The 17,576-nt window shown below is 47.6% G+C and overlaps 1 protein-coding gene across 1 annotated transcript in view; it reads left to right on the forward strand.

Annotated features, from left to right (window-relative positions):
• GCH1 (GTP cyclohydrolase 1) overlaps positions 1-17,576 on the forward strand; it is a 43,370-nt gene that overhangs the window by 20,261 nt on the left and 5,533 nt on the right. The window contains exon 3 of the mRNA XM_083440028.1: positions 5,450-5,505. Within this exon, the coding sequence (XP_083296154.1) occupies positions 5,450-5,505 (56 nt within the window). The remainder of the gene's footprint in view (positions 1-5,449; positions 5,506-17,576) is intronic.

The raw sequence follows: 17,576 nt of genomic DNA on the forward strand, positions 1-17,576 counted from the left end.
GACCCTACCTGCTCGCGAACTGTCTCGCCATAGTGGTGCATGCTCTGGTTATCTCCCGCTTGGACTACTGCAATGCGCTCTACGTGGGGCTACCTTTGAAGGTGACCTGGAAACTACAACTAATCCAGAATGCGGCAGCCAGTCCGGTGACTCGAAGCGGCTGCCAAGACCACATAACGCCGGTCCTGAAAGACCTACACTGGCTCCCAGTACGTTTCCAAGCACAATTCAAAGTGTTGGTGTTGACCTTTAAAGCCCTAAACGGCCTCGGTCCAGTATACCTGAAGGAGCATCTCCACCCCCATCGTTCTGCCCAGACACTGAGGTCCAGCGCTGAGGGCCTTCTGGCGGTTCCATCACTGCGAGAAGTGAGGTAACGGGGAAGCAGGCAGAGGGCCTTCTCGGTGGTGGCGCCCGCACTATGGAACACCCTCCAATCAGCTGTCAAGGAAATAAAAAACTACCTGACTTTTAGAAGACGTCTGAAGGCAGCCCTGCTTAGGGAAGTTTTTAATGTTTGATGTTTTATCATGCTTTTAATATTCTGTTGGGAGCCGCCCAGAGTGGCTCAAAATAAATTATTATTATTATTATTATTATTATTATTATTATTACTTACACGACATGGTCAGTGTGCATTGTAGCCAATAAGCGGGGCAGGTCCATGCCTCAATGAACTTAATAATCCAAAATGAAACACTCTGGAAACGAGGCAGAGATAAACAGGAAATCAACATGCAAAGTTTGATAAGTTGTGGGTGAACATATCAGACGACACAGCGATTCTTCAAACAGCTCTTGTTTATTCAGAGGCCAGAACAGAACAGAACTGAAGGGTTCAGTCAGCCTGCTTATATAGAGCTCCAGTACAACGTAACTGTAACAATTTTCTAAAACTATCCAATCACTGAACGTCATTTTCGATCCCTTATTTGCATAACTATCTACAGTATCCCCCTGCTGGCCCAGGCTGAGAACTTCAGTACATAACAAAAGTGGCTTTTTTTTTTTTAGAAGATGACTTTTGGGCACAGGCTTAGTTATGGTCAGGCATGAGAAACGAGGGTGGGGGCTGTATCTGGCCCCATCTGCATTGCACATTAGAAGCAGTTTAGTACCACTTTAAACAGTTGTGGCTTCCCCCAAAGTCTGAAACTCCAGAGAGTTGTTGCCAGTCAGTGCAGACAATATTGAGGAAGATGGGCCCATGGTCTGACTCTGTCTAAGGCAGCTTCTTGCATCGCTCAGGCTGCAGCCAGGAAGTCCTCAATGGCAACCACGATTGGGGCCTGACAGTAGCTGACTTCTACTCTGGAGAGGAAGAGCTTTTTTGGGGGTATTTACTTTCTACTCTCCAGTCAGAAAAGCCCCCAAACTTGGGCTCTGACGCTTGTTCTTTGCTCTTTTCCTCCCTCGTTAAAATGATGGCACTGCCGCGCCCGTAAGATTATTCTCTTCTCCAGAGAAAGTACATTCTGTGGCTTTCCTAAGCAGTTCCAGCTAATTTGGCAGGGGACAATTTGTCCCTTCTGGCAGCTCCATGTTCACTGGGGCTCTTCCCGATGCTTTGATCACGCAGACACAACCACTGCCTGTGCCCTCCCCTCTGGGTACCAGTTGCTGGGAGCCATCGGAAAAAGATGGGACCGTCTTTTGAACTTGGGTCCTGCTTGTGAGCTCCCCACCGGGCATAGCTGTCAACTGTCCCTTATTTGGCGGGAAACTCCCTTATCCCAGCGCCCTGTCCCGCTGCTGTCCCTTATTGATAAATTTCTCGGGTTTCAAAGGAAGCAGCTCCTCTCCCTCCCTCCCTGCAGGCCAGGGAGGAGGGAGGCTCCAACTGTGTTGCTTGGCTGCCCGGCCCGCCCCCCTCCGGCCTCCTCTCACCAGCCTCGGCCCCCGGGAGCCCCTTCCCGCCGGGACTGAGGAGCCTTGAGAGGAGAGCAAGGGCAGCCATAGAGAAAGCAGTTCAGAGAGAGGAGAAGGAGGCGGAGGCGTGGGCTGGTGTTCCAAGGGCTACAAGGGAAGGACCACAAGCACTTCTCCCATAGATTTGTAGTGGTAGACTAGCATAGATGGTCTGATCTGCGGGTTTACTTCGGGCGCTATTCCCCCCCCCTTCCTTCCGCCCCGCCCGATGGAACTGAGAGCTGCAGATGGAGCGTGAGAGAAAAGATACAGAACTGCAGCAGCATCTTTGTAGCTTGGACTCTGTTTTGCGCGAAAAGTGGTTGCTGCTTGTAGTTATTTAATTGCAGTGTTTCATCGGCTGGTGTCTTGAGCAGCAACCTCTGGAAACGAAGGGCTAAAAACCGACGCTGCTCTCCCAAATTATCTGGTCCCTTTTAACTTCACATTTCAGCTGGTTGACTAAAATCCCTTATTTTGGCTGCTGGCCCCTTATTTTCAAGGCTCTGATCCCTTATTTTCAAATCTGTAAGTTGACAGCTGTGCTGTTGGGGCATCTGACTGGCCACTGTGAGAACCCTGAATGAGACGGCCTTTGGGTCTGATCCAGCAGCCCAGCTCTTCTTAGAGTCGTGAAGAAGCCTTGGCCTTTACATTTGGAAATAAAATAACATTAATAATAATAATCTAGTTTAATAGCTCTTCTCCCTCTCCAGGAAACATAGGGGAAACGATTTACGTAATGGCGAAACTTACCGGAAGCATCAGAAATCAAGATAACAAACTTTTTATAAAAGAGTGGAAATGATTTACTGAATATTTACAGATAAATTGTGAACAGATAAAAACATTAGCAGGATTAATGTCATAACCTGCCGTTTTATAAGAGTATATATTTGCAGTAGATATATAAGTGAGCAAGTTAAATGAACTTGAGTATGCAGAAGACATAAACAGATTAATTTAAGGAACCACAGGAAGAGGGGCAAGGAAGTCAAAATTTGGAAATGTTTAGTAAAACTAATGAAATGTATAGAGTTGAAAAATATAAATAAAAAACAGAAAGGAAGGAAGGAAGGAAGGAAGGGAGAGAAAGTAAGATGATTTATGTAATTCTGTGTAGGTATGAGATTTACAGAGATTTAATTTTTTAAAAAAATCATTTTTTATTAAAGTTTTTCTTGCGTAACATTTACAGAGAATCTGCACACCTTTGTGAAGAAGGTTCTTGCAGTCCTTTCTGGTAAGCTGTGACTACTCAACATAAGCACAGGAAGGCACAGAACCTTCTGCCTTTTTCCTGCCCCCCCCCCCTTTTTAAAGAGAAGCTTTTTCCAAAGGATGCAAAAGTTCTGGAGGCTGGGACTATCAATGGCTCTGAGTCATGATGGCCAGGATCCGCCCTCCAGACCTGGAGGCAGCAATGATTCTGAAGACCAGTTTCTGCAAATCGCAGAAGGGGAGAGACGCTCTTGTGTTCGAATCCTGATTGCGGCTGTTCCACGGGCATTTGGTTGGCCACTGTGAGAATAGGTTGCTGGACCAGGTAGACTGCTGGCCGGACCCAGCAGTCTTTTATGTTCTTATGACCCATTGAAGTCCTCAGCTTTTAAAAAAATCAGTTCCGTGCACCAGCGTGTCAAATGGATTTGTGTCGCCGTTCTTAGACCTCCAAGTACAGTGGACACTCAGGTTGCGAATATGATCCATGTGGGAAGCACGTTCGCAACCCTCAGCGGCGCATCTGCACACGCGCGGGTTGTGATTCAGCACTTCTGCGCATGTGCAAAGCGCAATTTAGTGCTTCTGCACATGCGCGGCCGCCGAAACCCGGAAGTACCGTATTTTTCGCTCTATAAGATGCACTTTTCCCCTCCTAAAAAGTAAGGGGAAATGTGTGTGCGTCTTATGGAGCAAATGCAGGCTGCACAGCTATCCCAGAAGCCAGAATGGCGAGAGGGATCGCTGCGCAGTGCTCCCTCTTGCTGTTCTAGCTTCTGGCTTAGCCGTGCGAAGCCTCTTCAGGGCAGGGAGAGCCTTCATCTTGCTGCCCTGAAGAGGCTTTGCGCAGCTATCCCAGAAGCCAGAACAGCTGCGCAGCGATTCCTCTTGCTGTTCTGGCTTCTGGGATTCAGAATATTTTTTTTTCTTGTTTTCCTCCTCCAAGAACTACCGTATTTTTCGCTCTATGGGACACACTTTTCCCCCTCCAAAAATTTAAGGGAAATGTGTGTGCATCCTATAGAGCGAATGCAGGCTGCGCGGCTAAGCCCAAAGCCAGAACAGAAGATGGAGCGCTATGGAGCAAGGCTAGCAAGCCAGCCCCAAAGAGCAGGTCGAAAGGAACCTGAAGCCTCCGGAGCCCATCGGGAACTCCCCCCGCGCTCCAGAGGCTTTGGGTTGCCTTCACTGAAGCCTGGAAAGCGACAGGGGTCAGTGCGCACCGTCCCCTCTCACTCTCCAGGCTTCCAAGGTAGCTGCCTGAAGCCTCCAGAGCGCAGCGGGAACTCCTGATGCGCTCCGGAGGCTTTGGGTGAATGCACCTTGAACGCACCTTGTTTTAGAGGGGGAGAACAAGAAAATCCACCCCCCCCTGTTCTCTCCCTCCTATGGTCCGGTGCGTCCTATAGAGCGAAAAATATGGTAGGTGCGTCTTGTAGTCTGGTGCATTTAATAATAATAATAATAATAATAATAATAATAATAATAATAATAAATTATTTTATTTATACCCCGCCCTCCCCAGCCAAAGCTGGGCTCAGGGCGGCTAACAACAATCAAAACAATCCAACATTCTAAAAACCTTTCACTATAAAATTAATCAAAATCAAATTGATGGCAACCATTAAGCAAGATTCTGTGCAGATTGCCAGAGGAGGGGGTCAGGCTGCGCCCTGACCAAAGGCCTGGTGGAACAGCTCTGTCTTACAGGCCCTGCAGAAAGATGTCAGGTCCCGCAGGGCCCTAGTCTCTTGTGACAGAGTGTTCCACCAGATTGGAGCTGCGGCCGAGAAGGCCCTGGCTCTAGTTGAGGCCAGCCTAACCTCTCTGTGGCCTGGGATCTTCAGGATATTTTTATTTGCAGACCGTAAGTTCTTCTGTGGGACATACCAGGAGAGGCGGTCCCGTAGGTATATAGAGCGAAAAATATGGTAACCCGTTCTGGTACTTCCGGGTTTCGGCGGTCCGCAACCCAAAAAAAAAACGCAACCTGAAGCATCTGTAACCCGAGGTATGACTGTAATTTCTTGGCTTTTTGGGAAGCCCACTTTGAATGCTATCTGATTGCCCCTTCTTTAGAGGAAGGAGAGACAAACAGGAAGTGAGTTCACCGAGCATGTTGACTTTTCTGTTCTTTCTCTTAACGCAACTTGCATGGCCGTTATTTGCTCTTCCTTGCACAGGCTAAAAAGCACACTCCTGGTTCATGTTTTTGGCATGGATGCACATGCACGAACCCCCAGGTCTTGCCCGACAGCTGCACACCTGTGTGATCTGTTTCATAACTTTCCCCCCCATCCTTCCTCCCTCCCTCTCTTAGGTGCACATAGGCTACCTCCCGAACAAACAGGTGCTGGGACTCAGCAAGCTGGCAAGGTAAGAACTTCCAGGTAATTAAAGCAATGCTCTTTGCTAAATTGGATTGCCTTGAGCGGAGTGTGTTTAGCTGCATAATCTGACCCTTTTCTAAGTGCCAGGAAGCTGTGCTGTTGTGTGTTAGCCTCTTAGTCTGGGGCAAGACTCACCTGGGAAAAGGATGCTTGCAGCTGTGAGCCTCTGTAGAGAGCACATCAGTTCATGACGGACGGATGCCCTGACAGACCGTTTGTGTTAGTGCTACGTTGAATTCCTCCCTCTGCAATTTTGATAGGTGTATGTTGGCCAACATTACAGCCTTTCCCCCCCATTTTTAAAAATTAATTTTCCAAATTTAAGACAAACACACAAAAAGAAAAAACAATACAGTATTAGAAATAGAAACAAACAAACATATAAACACCTAACTGTTAAAGGTCTGTAATGGTTCTAGGGGTTGCTCGTGCGTAAGCCGGTGCAAACACCTGGCTGGATTGCCTGAGTGAACCTTTTCTGTCCGGACATCCACTCACCCGTGGCTGTCTCAATCACTGGCAGAATCCGTCAATGGGCGTTTCTTAAACTTCTTCCAGCAAAGAAGCTCTTTGACGCCTAGTCTTCTTCTACTCTCTCTGCGCGAAAGCCTTCTGCGCAAGGAGGGCGTAGGCAGCGGAGGACCCCTACTCTCCCCGCTGGTCCCCGGCAAGGAGTCATGGGACTGCCTCGCCGCTTCCCCCATCTGCCCCCCTTCTCCACTGGTGCTACGTTGATTCTCTTCCCCAGAAGATGGGCTGCCTCTCCCAATCCCGGGACGCTCTCCGAAATCCCTCTGGATTTTGCTCTCTCCCTCCGACACTGATGACAGTTCCCTGACAAGGTCCAATTTAGTTTACATTGTTAAAGGACATTCTCAAATCCCTCTTGACTGACTTTCAGTAAATCTCATTGTAGCAGTTTCCCAATATCTATTTTTCAATAAAATTTACTTATTGAAATAACTATCTTCCTTCCTTTTCATAATATTTTCAGTCCATAATGTTATAAAATTTGACATATTTTAATCCTCGGCCAATTTGGTACTTACAAGTGATTCTACTTATGTTATATTCGAATATCTAGCTAAATAGTCCTTAAATTTCTTCCCCTCTTCTTGATGTTCCTCTTCTTTCTGATCACGGATTCTTCCAGTCAGGTCGGCCAGCTCCAAAAAGTCCAACATCTTCATCTGCCATTCTTCCACTGTTGGTATTTCTTGCGATTTTTTGGCTAACAAAATTCTTGCTGCAGTTGTGGCATACAAAAACAATCTAACATCTTTTTTGGGAAATTCCAGTCCTATTATTCCAAGTAGAAAGGCTTCTGGTTTCTTAATAAATGTATATTTTAACATTTTTTTCAATTCATTATAAATCTTTTCCCAGAAATCTTTCACCTTGGGACACGTCCACCACATATGGTAAAAGGTGCCTTCTTTTTCTCTACACTTCCAACATGAATTATCATTCGTATGGTAGATCTTTGCTACTTTTAGTGGGGTTAAGTACCATCTATACATCATTTTCATAATATTCTCTTTTAGTACAGTGCATGTTGTTGTTGTTGTTTAGTCGTTCAGTCGTGTCCGACTCTTTGTGACCCCCTGGACCAGACCACGCCAGGCACTCCTGTCTTCCACTGCCTCCCACAGTGTAGTCAAACTCATGCTGGTAGCTTCGAGAACACTGTCCCACCATCTCATCCTCTGTCTTCCCCTTCTCCTTGTGCCCTCCATCTTTCCCAACATCAGGGTCTTTTCCAGGGAGTCTTCTCTTCTCAGGAGGTGGCCAAAGTCTTGGAGCCTCAGCTTCAGGATCTGTCCTTCCAGTGAGCAGTACAGTGCATGCAGTAAACTTAACCCCTTTCTTCCACAACCTTTCCCAATCTTCAAATATTATATTGTGTCCAACATATCTTGCCCAATCTATCATCACAGATTTAACTTGTTCATCCTTTGTATGCCACTCCAAGAATAAATTATACATTTTAGATAGGTTTTTGACATTAGTATCTAAAAACTCTGTTTCCAATTTGGTTTTTCCGATTCAAAACCATTTTTCTTGTCAAGCTTATAAAATTCATTGATCTGAACATTACGGCCTTTTTTGCCACTTGGTTGAAAGCTTGTCTGCCCAGGCACTGTGTTTTAGTTGAAACAGCTTTCAAGGCTCCTTACTTTAATGTCCTTCCTTTGCCTTCCACCTTTTTGCTGTTGGTCATTCCATATCCCTAAGCTGTGCGGATAGTTTCATTTTTGTGACTTGTCCTGGGATTTTCTGATAAAAATTCAATTATAAAAAATGATTAAAGATATCAAGCTACATGCTAACTTCCTGAAACAGCAAACCCTCTGTTCACAATTTGGACTGGTATGGGACTCAGCTACATTAGTAAAAAAACCCGATGTTTCAAATTTGTTATAGACATGCAACACCAGATGGCGCCAGAGAGCAAAACAAATTTGATGTGATTTTTACATAGCGTTTTTTTCCCTTTTGTTATAACGATTAAATTTCTGACTTATTTATAGTGTTTTCCACCGTGTGTGTAGATCCACCCATGGTCTATACTGTTTATGTTGATTCTCCTGCTTTAATCATTAACTCAACTAAATATGACCTTTTACCTTTCTTTACAGCCACTGTTTGCTCTTTTGATTTGATTTCTATACCACCCAATATATTAGAAATGTCTCAAAGCAGTGTACAAAAAAACCGAAGCAGCAACAAGGAACTCATTATTTTTTTTGCTTACAAAAATACACATGTAAATATAAAACTGTAACAATACAAAGTTACTAATATGTGAAAATCAGAATCAATTCATTTTCCTTCTAACCCACCCTCTGGGTTCCCACTAAGGGTCCAAACAGCCTCTTAGCTCGCTCACAAAAATCTCGCCATGACAAAAGTTCCTGGAAATAGTGGACATCACCCCAGACTTGCTTTTTATGGGCAGGCCTTAAAAGGGAGATGGTTCTTACTGCCCATAGCTGTCATTCAGCGCAATCCCACACCCAGTTCTAGGTGCTGCAGAGTGGGAGAGGGGCTGTTGTGCTATTGGTCTGGTTGTGGGTTCCCCAGAGGCGAATGCAGGTGGCGCTGTGGTCTAAACCACTGAGCCTCTTGGGCTTGCTGATCAGAAGGTTGGCAGTTCAAATCCCCGCGACGGGCTAAGCTCCCATTGCTCTGTCCCAGCTCCTGCCAACCTAGCAGTTCAAAAGCATGCCAGTGCAAGTAGATAAAGAGGTACCACGGCAGCGGGAAGGTAAACGGCATTTCCTTGAGCTCTGGTTTCTGTTACGATGTCCTGTTGCGCCAGAATTGGTTCAGTCCTGCTGGCCACATGACCCGGAAAGCTGTCTGCGGACAAACGCCGGCTCCCTTGACCTGAAGCGAGATGAGCGCTGCAACCCCATAATCTCCTTTGACTGGATTTAACTGTCCAGGGGTCCTTTACCTTTAGCTGGTCACCCAGCAGCTGCATGTGGAGGAGCAGGGAAGTGAACCCGGTTCACCAGATTACGAGTCTACCGCTCTTAACCACTACACCACAAGAGGCGAGAGGCTGCCACAAGGTTTGAGGAACCAAAGAGCAGCACTGCATCCTGTTTCATGGAGCTCTGCTCTCCCTCCATGACCAGAGGCAGCAGTTCTTCTGAACACCAGTTGCTTGAAACCACAGGAGGGGAGGGGGCTCTTGTGGTCGGATCCTGCTTCTGGGTTTCCCCACAAGCATCTGGCTAGCTCTTGTGGGAGCAGGATGCTGGACTAGATGGGCTACTGGCCTGATCCAGCAGGTCTCTTGTGATGATCCAACATGGCCACTCACCTCACAGAGTGTTTGTTGTGGGGGAGGAAGGGAAAGGAGAATGTTAGCCGCTTTGAGACTTCTTAGGGTAGTGATACTCCTTCATGGATCACTGCCTTGCCGTGGCGAAGGGGCTTGAATAACTCAGAGAAACTATGAGCTATCATCAACTCCTGGCAAAGAGAAGGGGAAGAAATGGAGGCAGTGAGAGATTTTACTTTCTTGGGCTCCATGATCACTGCAGATGGTGACAGCAGTCACGAAATTAAAAGACGCCTGCTTCTTGGCAGAAAAGCAATGACAAACCTAGATAGCATCTTAAAAAGCAGAGACATCACCTTGCCAACAAAGGTCCGTATAGTTAAAGCTATGGTTTTCCCAGTAGTGATGTATGGAAGTGAGAGCTGGATCATCAAGAAGGCTGATCGCCGAAGAATTGATGCTTTTGAATTCTGGCACTGGAGGAGACTCTGGAGAGTCCCATGGACTTCAAGAAGATCAAACCTCTCCATTCTGAAGGAAATCAGCCCTGAGTGCTCACTGGAAGGACAGATCCTGAAGCTGAGGCTCCAATACTTTGGCCACCTCATGAGAAGAGAAGACTCCTTGGAAAAGACCCTGATGTTGGGAAAGACTGAGGGTACAAGGAGAAGGGGACGACAGAGGACGAGATGGTTGGACAGTGTTCTCGAAGCTACAAACATGAATCTGACCAAACTGTGGGAGGCAGTGGAAGACAGGAGTGCCTGGCGTGCTCTGGTCCAGGGGGACGCGAAGAGTCGGACACGACTGAACGACTAAACAACAACAACAAGGATAGTGATAAAGCGGGATATCAGATCCAAACTCCCCCTCCTCCTCCCCCCCTTCTTCTTCTTCTTCTTCTTCTTCTTCTTCTTCTTCTTCTTCTTCTTCTTCTTCTTCTTCTTCCTAGCCTCAATTTCTTTATTTTCTTAGCTTGCTACTGACATCAGTGGGGACTTTCTGCCCTTGTGGCATTTGGTGATTCACTTCCCTCTCAGCTTTTGGCTTTTCGGGTGCGGGAACTCTGGAGGGCAGCCTGCATAATTGCTGGCTTATTGTCCGTCTCCGGGGGAGCAAATGCTGAAATTACCCTCCAGCGTCACGCCTGCCTTGCGGCGCTTGTCTTCATCCTCAAGTGTAGGCAGGGATTTGCTTCAGATGCATTTATCGGTCCTCTGCTCCAGGCCGATCGATGGCTTTGCATCACTCCACAATTATCCCCAAATTGCACAATCACAGAAAGGACTTTGGGGCGAGAACGGTCTCTCGCGTCTGATGCTAATAACAGCACTGAAAACATGTCATTTCCTGCACGTCTCCCAGCAGTCAATAAATCGCTAAACAATGTACACCGGCTTGATTCCTGGCCGGTGTCCGTGATGTCGTGACATGACTGAACTTCAGGGCCAGAGTTTAAATCTCACTCCGGCCATTTACTCACTGGGTGGCCTTCGGGAAACAGCTATGCCATTCCCCAAATCTGTAATATGTGGAGGAAACAACTCACACACACAACAGCCCTGCGAGGTATGTCAAAGCCTAGAGCAGTGGTTTTCAAAGCATTCTATACTGGTATGGCAGGAGAGAATGGTGGGACGGTTCAAGCACAATCAAATACACATTTAAACATTTCAGTATGGTATCATCATCATCACTTTTATTTTGTATACCGCCTTTCTATTTTACAATACTCAAGGCAGTTTACAAGCTGAAGAAACAAAGAATGTACACCTTATAACAATCTAATGCAATACAAAAACAACTTTAAAATAAGCAATCTGCATCAAATAAAGTAACATTCAACAATCATTGGAATAGTATAGAATAATAACATCAGCATAAAACCCGCTCTTAACAATTACAATAAATAATTTCGAAACTACAATCAGTAAAACAACAGACAGCCACAGTGCATAAAATAATGCAATACAAATTGAGAAGCAGAGACTGGAGGGTGGGGCAAGGCAGGTGGATGGAGTCTCTCCCCTCACCTCAATTTTTTTATTATTATTTGCAGGCTATGGATAAATATCTTTCCAAACCAAAAGCAAGAGCCATACCGAGGGCAACCCTAGTTGCATTTTCCAATATATTTCTATTTTAAAATTGGTGCAGCGCAAACAAATTTTTATTCTCAAAGTGTGGCCCAGGGGGAAAAAAGTTTGGGAAACACTGGCTCAGAGAAACTGGCCTGAATACTCTCAATGCTTTGTGGCTTGGCAGGGACTTGAACCCAGGTGTCCCCATTTTATTTTATTATAAATTTTAATTTAAAAAAATCTTTATTATACATAAACTTAAACAGTACAATACAATACTGTACATACAATACATACCATACATACATACCTGCAAAACATACATTACCTATATACAAACCCAACACAGACACACCATCAGTGTTTGACTTCCAACTCTTCTCATTGTGCTGTTTTACAATTTATTAATCTGTATGCATTTCATTTTTATTATTCTGTTTTCCCAGTTCTTTTTCTAGACGAGTTTTGCTATACATTTCCTCTATTTTCTAGATTCATTCTACCGTATTTTTCGCTCTATAGGACGCACTTTTTCCCCTCCAAAAATGAAGGGAAAATGTGTGTGCGTCCTATGGAGCGAATACAGGCTCCGCCGCGACGCGCCGGTCCTGGAGGCCGGAGGAGGAACAGAAGGGTCTCCTTCTGTTCCTTCTCCAGATTCGCTGAAGGGCGCTGCGCCTTCTCCCTCTCTGCGCAGCGCCTCTCCTGTGAGAGGCGGCGCGCAGAGAGGGAGAAGGCGCAGCGTCCCTTGAGCGACGCGCCTGTCGTGCGAAGCCGGAGGAGGAACAGAAGGGACTCCTTCTGTTCCCCCTCCCGCTTGGCAGCGACGCGCCTGTCCAGCGAAGCCGGAGGAGGAAAAGAAGGGTCTCCTTCTGTTCCTTCTCCAGCTTCGCTGAAGGGCGCTGTGCCTTCTCCCTCTCTGCGCTGCACCTCTCCTGTGAAGGAGAGGCGCTGCGCAGAGAGAGAGAAGGCGTAGCGCCCCTTGAGCGAAGCGCCTGTCGTGCGAAGCCAGAGGAGGAACAGACGGAGACCCTTCTGTTCCTTCTCCAGCTTCACTGAAAGGCGCTGCGCTTTCTCCCTCTCTGCGCAGAGAGAGAAGGCACAGTGCCCCTTCAGCGACGCGTCTGTCCTGGCTTCTGCTTTAGCCCTGCGCAGCCTCTTTGGGCAGGGGGAACCTTCATCCCGCTGCCCTGAAGAGGCTTGGCGCGGTTACCCCAGAAGCCAGAACAGCCACACTGTATCCCAGAAGCCAGTTCCCTCTTGCTGTTCTGGCTTCTGGGGTTCAGAATAATTTTTTCTTGTTTTCCGCCTCCCAAAACTAGGTGCGCCCTATGGTCCGGTGCGCCCTATGGTGCGAAAAATACGGTATGTCTCTCAGCGGATCCACCTTATCCGTATAATTTTTAAGATATTCTTTAAAAATCATCCATTCCTTATTAACTTTTTGTATAGTGTTTCGTCTTACTCTTACTCTCCCTGTTAACTTTGCAATACAGTCTACTTACATATCCCTCTTGATACAGAATCTTTGGGATACTTCCGGGTTTCGCCGCGTGTGCATGCGCAGAAGCGCTCAATCGCGCGGCGCATGTGTGCAAAAGCGCGCCTTTATTTACGTTATTTTCGGGGTGCAAACAGATCCCTGGAACGAATTAAGTTCTTATCTGGAGGGTCTACTCAGTGGTGTAGCGTGGGGGGTGCAGGGGGGGCCGGACGCACCGGACGCAACATCGGGGGGGGGGGGGTGCTCGCACTCGCAGCTCTCTGCCCCTACCTGGCTCACTCACTCTCTTTCACTGCAGTGCTGGCTGTGCAAATGCGATCCGAGCCGCCGGGTCGCCGCCCACTGTGGAGGGGAGGGTGCCAGGCGTGCGGTGCGGAGAGAGAGCGAGGGACTATCTGGGGGAGGGACAGTGCAGTGGGGGGGGCACAAATTACTTGCCTTGCCCCGGGTGCTGACAACCCACGCTACGCCACTGGGTCCACTGTATGTAAATATTTAATCTTTTTCGCTAACCAGTCGGTGAGCTGGTTATTTTAACTTGGACACCCTCTCCATCCGCTATGCTGGCACAGAGGACTTAGGAGTCTTCTGGGAACGCAGGATGCTCCCTTATACCAAGTCACCTGTCTCAGTGCTGCCTACACTGACTGGCAGCTGCTCCCTAGAGATTCAGAGGTTTTCCCATTACTGTTGGAGGCCTGCCTGCCCCTGGTGCGCACAGAAGCATCACATACAGATCAGGCCTCTGAGTCTCAGTTGCTGGGAACCAGAGCAGAGAGAGGGGTTTATTGCCTTCCGGTGGGCTCCTGCTGGACAGGCGTTGATGGGCGCAGCAGCTTATTGTTTTTAGGGATGCTAATTGTCCCAAACGGGGCAGTGCGAGAAATCAATCAAACCCTCTCACCTATCTCAGCATAAAACCGAGAGGTCAGCAGAATTCTTGGGAGGCTCCTGGGCCAATGACCAGCTCGTTCAAAGCCCAGCTCAAAGGGGAGCAGCCCTGAATATGTTCCTCAATTTGGTTCTTTGGAGACAAGAGAAAGTTCACAGCCCCATTGGTTCACGAACGTAGGAGTCTGTGATGGCCTGGGATTCGAACTCGGATGCTGAACCTGAGGGATCCCAGCCTGCACAGGATTCCCCGCCTCCAGAACCAGCTGAGCCAGGGCTGGGGCATGAGCCTGAAGGGTCCTCACCTGTGCTGGATCCTCAGGTGCAGGCACCAGCTGAGTCTGCTCTGGCTCCTGAGGTGATGGAGGACCCATTGCCTGCAGGTGCTCCACTCCCAGCCCCATCAGAGGAAGCTGAGGTTGCTTCTGGGTCCAGTAACCCTCCAGCCTCTCCTGAGCTGCAGAGGCTCAGAGCAGAGAGGCGGAGGGAACTAAGTTCTCGCAGGAGGAGTGCTGGCCTCCAGGCCAGGAGAGGCGAGTCACCAGAGGATCGGGGCCGCCTTATGCCTCGGGGCAGATAAAAGCCAGCCAACCCCAGTCCCAAGTTGCGGGAGAAACATTGTTGGTTGCTAGTTCCTGCCTGAACCCTGTCCTGCTTTCCTGCCTGAGCTCCTGACCCGCCCTGGCTCCCTGCTTGCAAGCCTGTTCCTGACTTCACCCGGCTCCCTGCCCTGCACCCAGATTCAGCTACTACGGACTGCCTCCTCATTTGTCCACGGACTGGACTTGGACCTCACCCCTTGGGTAACCCACGGGACCAGCACAGAGTCTTTCATCTACTACAGCATTGACCTCACTGACGGGCAGTAGCTCTACAAAGGTTCAGGCAAGGAACCCTTCTAGTCCCCTACGGACATGCCAGGATTTGAACCCAGGACCTTCTACATGCAAGGCAGATGCTCTGCCACTGAGCTATGGCCCTAGAATGGGAGGAGAGTCCGGAGGCCCACCTCACCCAGAATCCTGCTCTCACAGTGGCTGAGATGCCTATGGAAATCCTGAAAGCAGGACCTGAGCGGAACAGCCTTCTCCTGGTTTGTGATTCCCAGGAAGTGGTATTCAAAGGGATGCGGCTTCCATCTACTGAAGGCAGGATGCCTTAGTCATAACCAAGAGCCGTTAATAGGTCACCCACTGTCAGGAGTCAGGCGCAGGTCAGCAGTAAGGAAGCAGAACTCCATTGCCAGTTAATGAACATACAACGTGGCCTAGTGGTCTCAGCAACACATTCCTGCAGGATTTAACTTCCTTTTTTTAAAAAAATAATATTTTATTAAGATTTTCCATAACGTCACAAAAAGAAAAAAGAAAAATACAAAAATAATAAAGAAAAACAATTAAAAACAATTCAATTTTTCATAACATATCTTGCATTTGCTTGTTTCCCGGACCTCCCCACACCTCCCCTCTTTGTATTCCAAATCAATTTATTTATTCAGCAAATCCTTTCCCTCTTTACTTTATCCTTATCTTGATCTTAATATATTATACCTTTGAATTTTCACCTGTTAACATTCCGTTTTTACATATTCCTTCATACCGCTGTTACTAAAAACCCCTTAACCTCAATCCAGCATCATTTTAACATTCATTAATTTTAGAATATTTCTGTAAATAGTCTTTAAATTTCTTCCAATCTTCCTCCACCAACTCTTCTCCCTGGTTTCGGATTCTGCCGGTCATTTCCGCCAATTCCATATAGTCCATCCCCTGCAGGATTTAACCTCCTTCCGCAGGGCCTGTAAGACAGAGCTATTCCGCCTAGCTTTCAATTTGAACTTAGCCTGATCTTTTATTTCCCTTTTCTTCTCTCCCCCTCCCCTTTTTATGAAGATTACCCGCTCTGGGATCCCACAGCTAATTCTCCCCTGGTCTCCTCACTGGCCCAAGTAGGACTGATTTAGCCAGCTAGCCCTGGTGATCATCTAATGTTTATTGGATGGATTTCCCCCCTAAATTGATGGGCACAGCATGCCTCTTGATCTGATCCAGCCACAGGCCTCTTACTTTGCTTTTCTGCTCATTCACGCAGAGCTTTGATATTAACTATTCCTCAGTGGGCACATGAGTGGCAGGTGCCAGGCTCTGCGATATGGCTGGACGTTTGTGCCGACAGCTGCCCTTTGGGGCCTTCTCCTTTTCCTTGGAAACTGAACTGCATGAATTCGCGGATGTGCTGCTTTGGATCGAAAGGCCTCGTGCGCCATTGCCCACGCACACACTGCCGTTCCCTTCGTACGCATGCAACACACAACTCGGTCTCGCTATTGAGAGCTGCTTCTTTCCTTTTGCTCTGCTGGAAACTCCGTCTGATTCCTGGGCTAGTGTCATAAAAAACAAACAAACTGAGCAATCTTGGGAGAAAAGCAATGACAAACCTAGACAGCATCTTAAAAAGCAGAGACATCACCTTGCCAACAAAGGTCCGTATAGTCAAAGCTATGGTTTTCCCAGTAGTGATGTATGGAAGTGAGAGCTGGACCATCAAGAAGGCTGATCGCCGAAGAATTGATGCTTTTGAATTCTGGTGCTGGAGGAGACTCTTGAGAGTCCCATGGACTGCAAGAAGATCAAACCTATCCATTCTGAAGGAAATCAGCCCTGAGTGCTGACTGGAAGGACAGATTGTGAAGCTGAGGCTCCCATACTTTGGCCATCTCATGAGAAGAGAAGACTCCCTGGAAAAGACCCTGATGTTGGGAAAGATCACAAGGAGAAGGGGACGACAGAGGACGAGATGGTGGGACAGTGTTCTCGAAGCTCCCAGCATGAGTTTGACCAAACTGCGGGAGGCAGTGGAAGACAGAAGTGCCTGGCGTGCTCTGGTCCAGGGGGTCACGAAGAGTTGGACATGACTAAACGACTAAACAACAACAACAACAAAGTCTTCACCAACCTGCTGCCCTGCGCTACAACTCCCATCAGCCCCAGCCAGCAGGGTGTATGATGCTGAAACTGATGGGAGTTGTAGTTCTGCAGGGCGCCAACTTGGCAAAGGCTGGAATATTGCCTGGTGCCTCTGGAGTAGAAGCAAGTGTTAGGAACGCTTTGTTTTGTTTTGTGAACCCCAATCTCTGAGTGGCGGGAGACTCTCGGGGTTCTGGCACTAATCCATCTTTTGCTTTCATAGAATCATAGAATCATAGAATCATAGAGTTGGAAGAGACCACAAGGGTCATCGAGTCCAACCCCCTGCCAAGCAGGAAACACCATCAGAGCACTCCTGACATATGGTTGTCAAGCCTCTGCTTAAAGACCTCCAAAGAAGGAGACTCCACCACACTCCTTGGCAGCAAATTCCACTGTCGAACAGCTCTTACTGTCAGGAAGTTCTTCCTAATGTTTAGGTGGAATCTTCTTTCTTGTAGTTTGTATCCATTGCTCCGTGTCCGCTTCTCTGGAGCAGCAGAAAACAACCTTTCTCCCTCCTCTATGTGACATCCTTTTATATATTTGAACATGGCTATCATATCACCCCTTAACCTCCTCTTCTCCAGGCTAAACATGCCCAGCTCCCTTAGCCGATCCTCATAAGGCATTGTTTCCAGGCCTTTGACCATTTTGGTTGCCCTCCTCTGTACACGTTCTAGTTTGTCAGTGTCCTTCTTGAACTGTGGTGCCCAGAACTGGACACAGTACTCCAGGTGAGGTCTGACCAGAGCAGAATACAGTGGCACTATAACTTCCCTTGATCTAGATGCTATACTCCTATTGATGCAGCCCAGAATT

This window comes from Podarcis tiliguerta (genome assembly GCF_965153285.1).
Source record: "Podarcis tiliguerta genome assembly, chromosome: 1".
NCBI classification, from domain to species: Eukaryota; Metazoa; Chordata; class Lepidosauria; order Squamata; family Lacertidae; genus Podarcis; species Podarcis tiliguerta.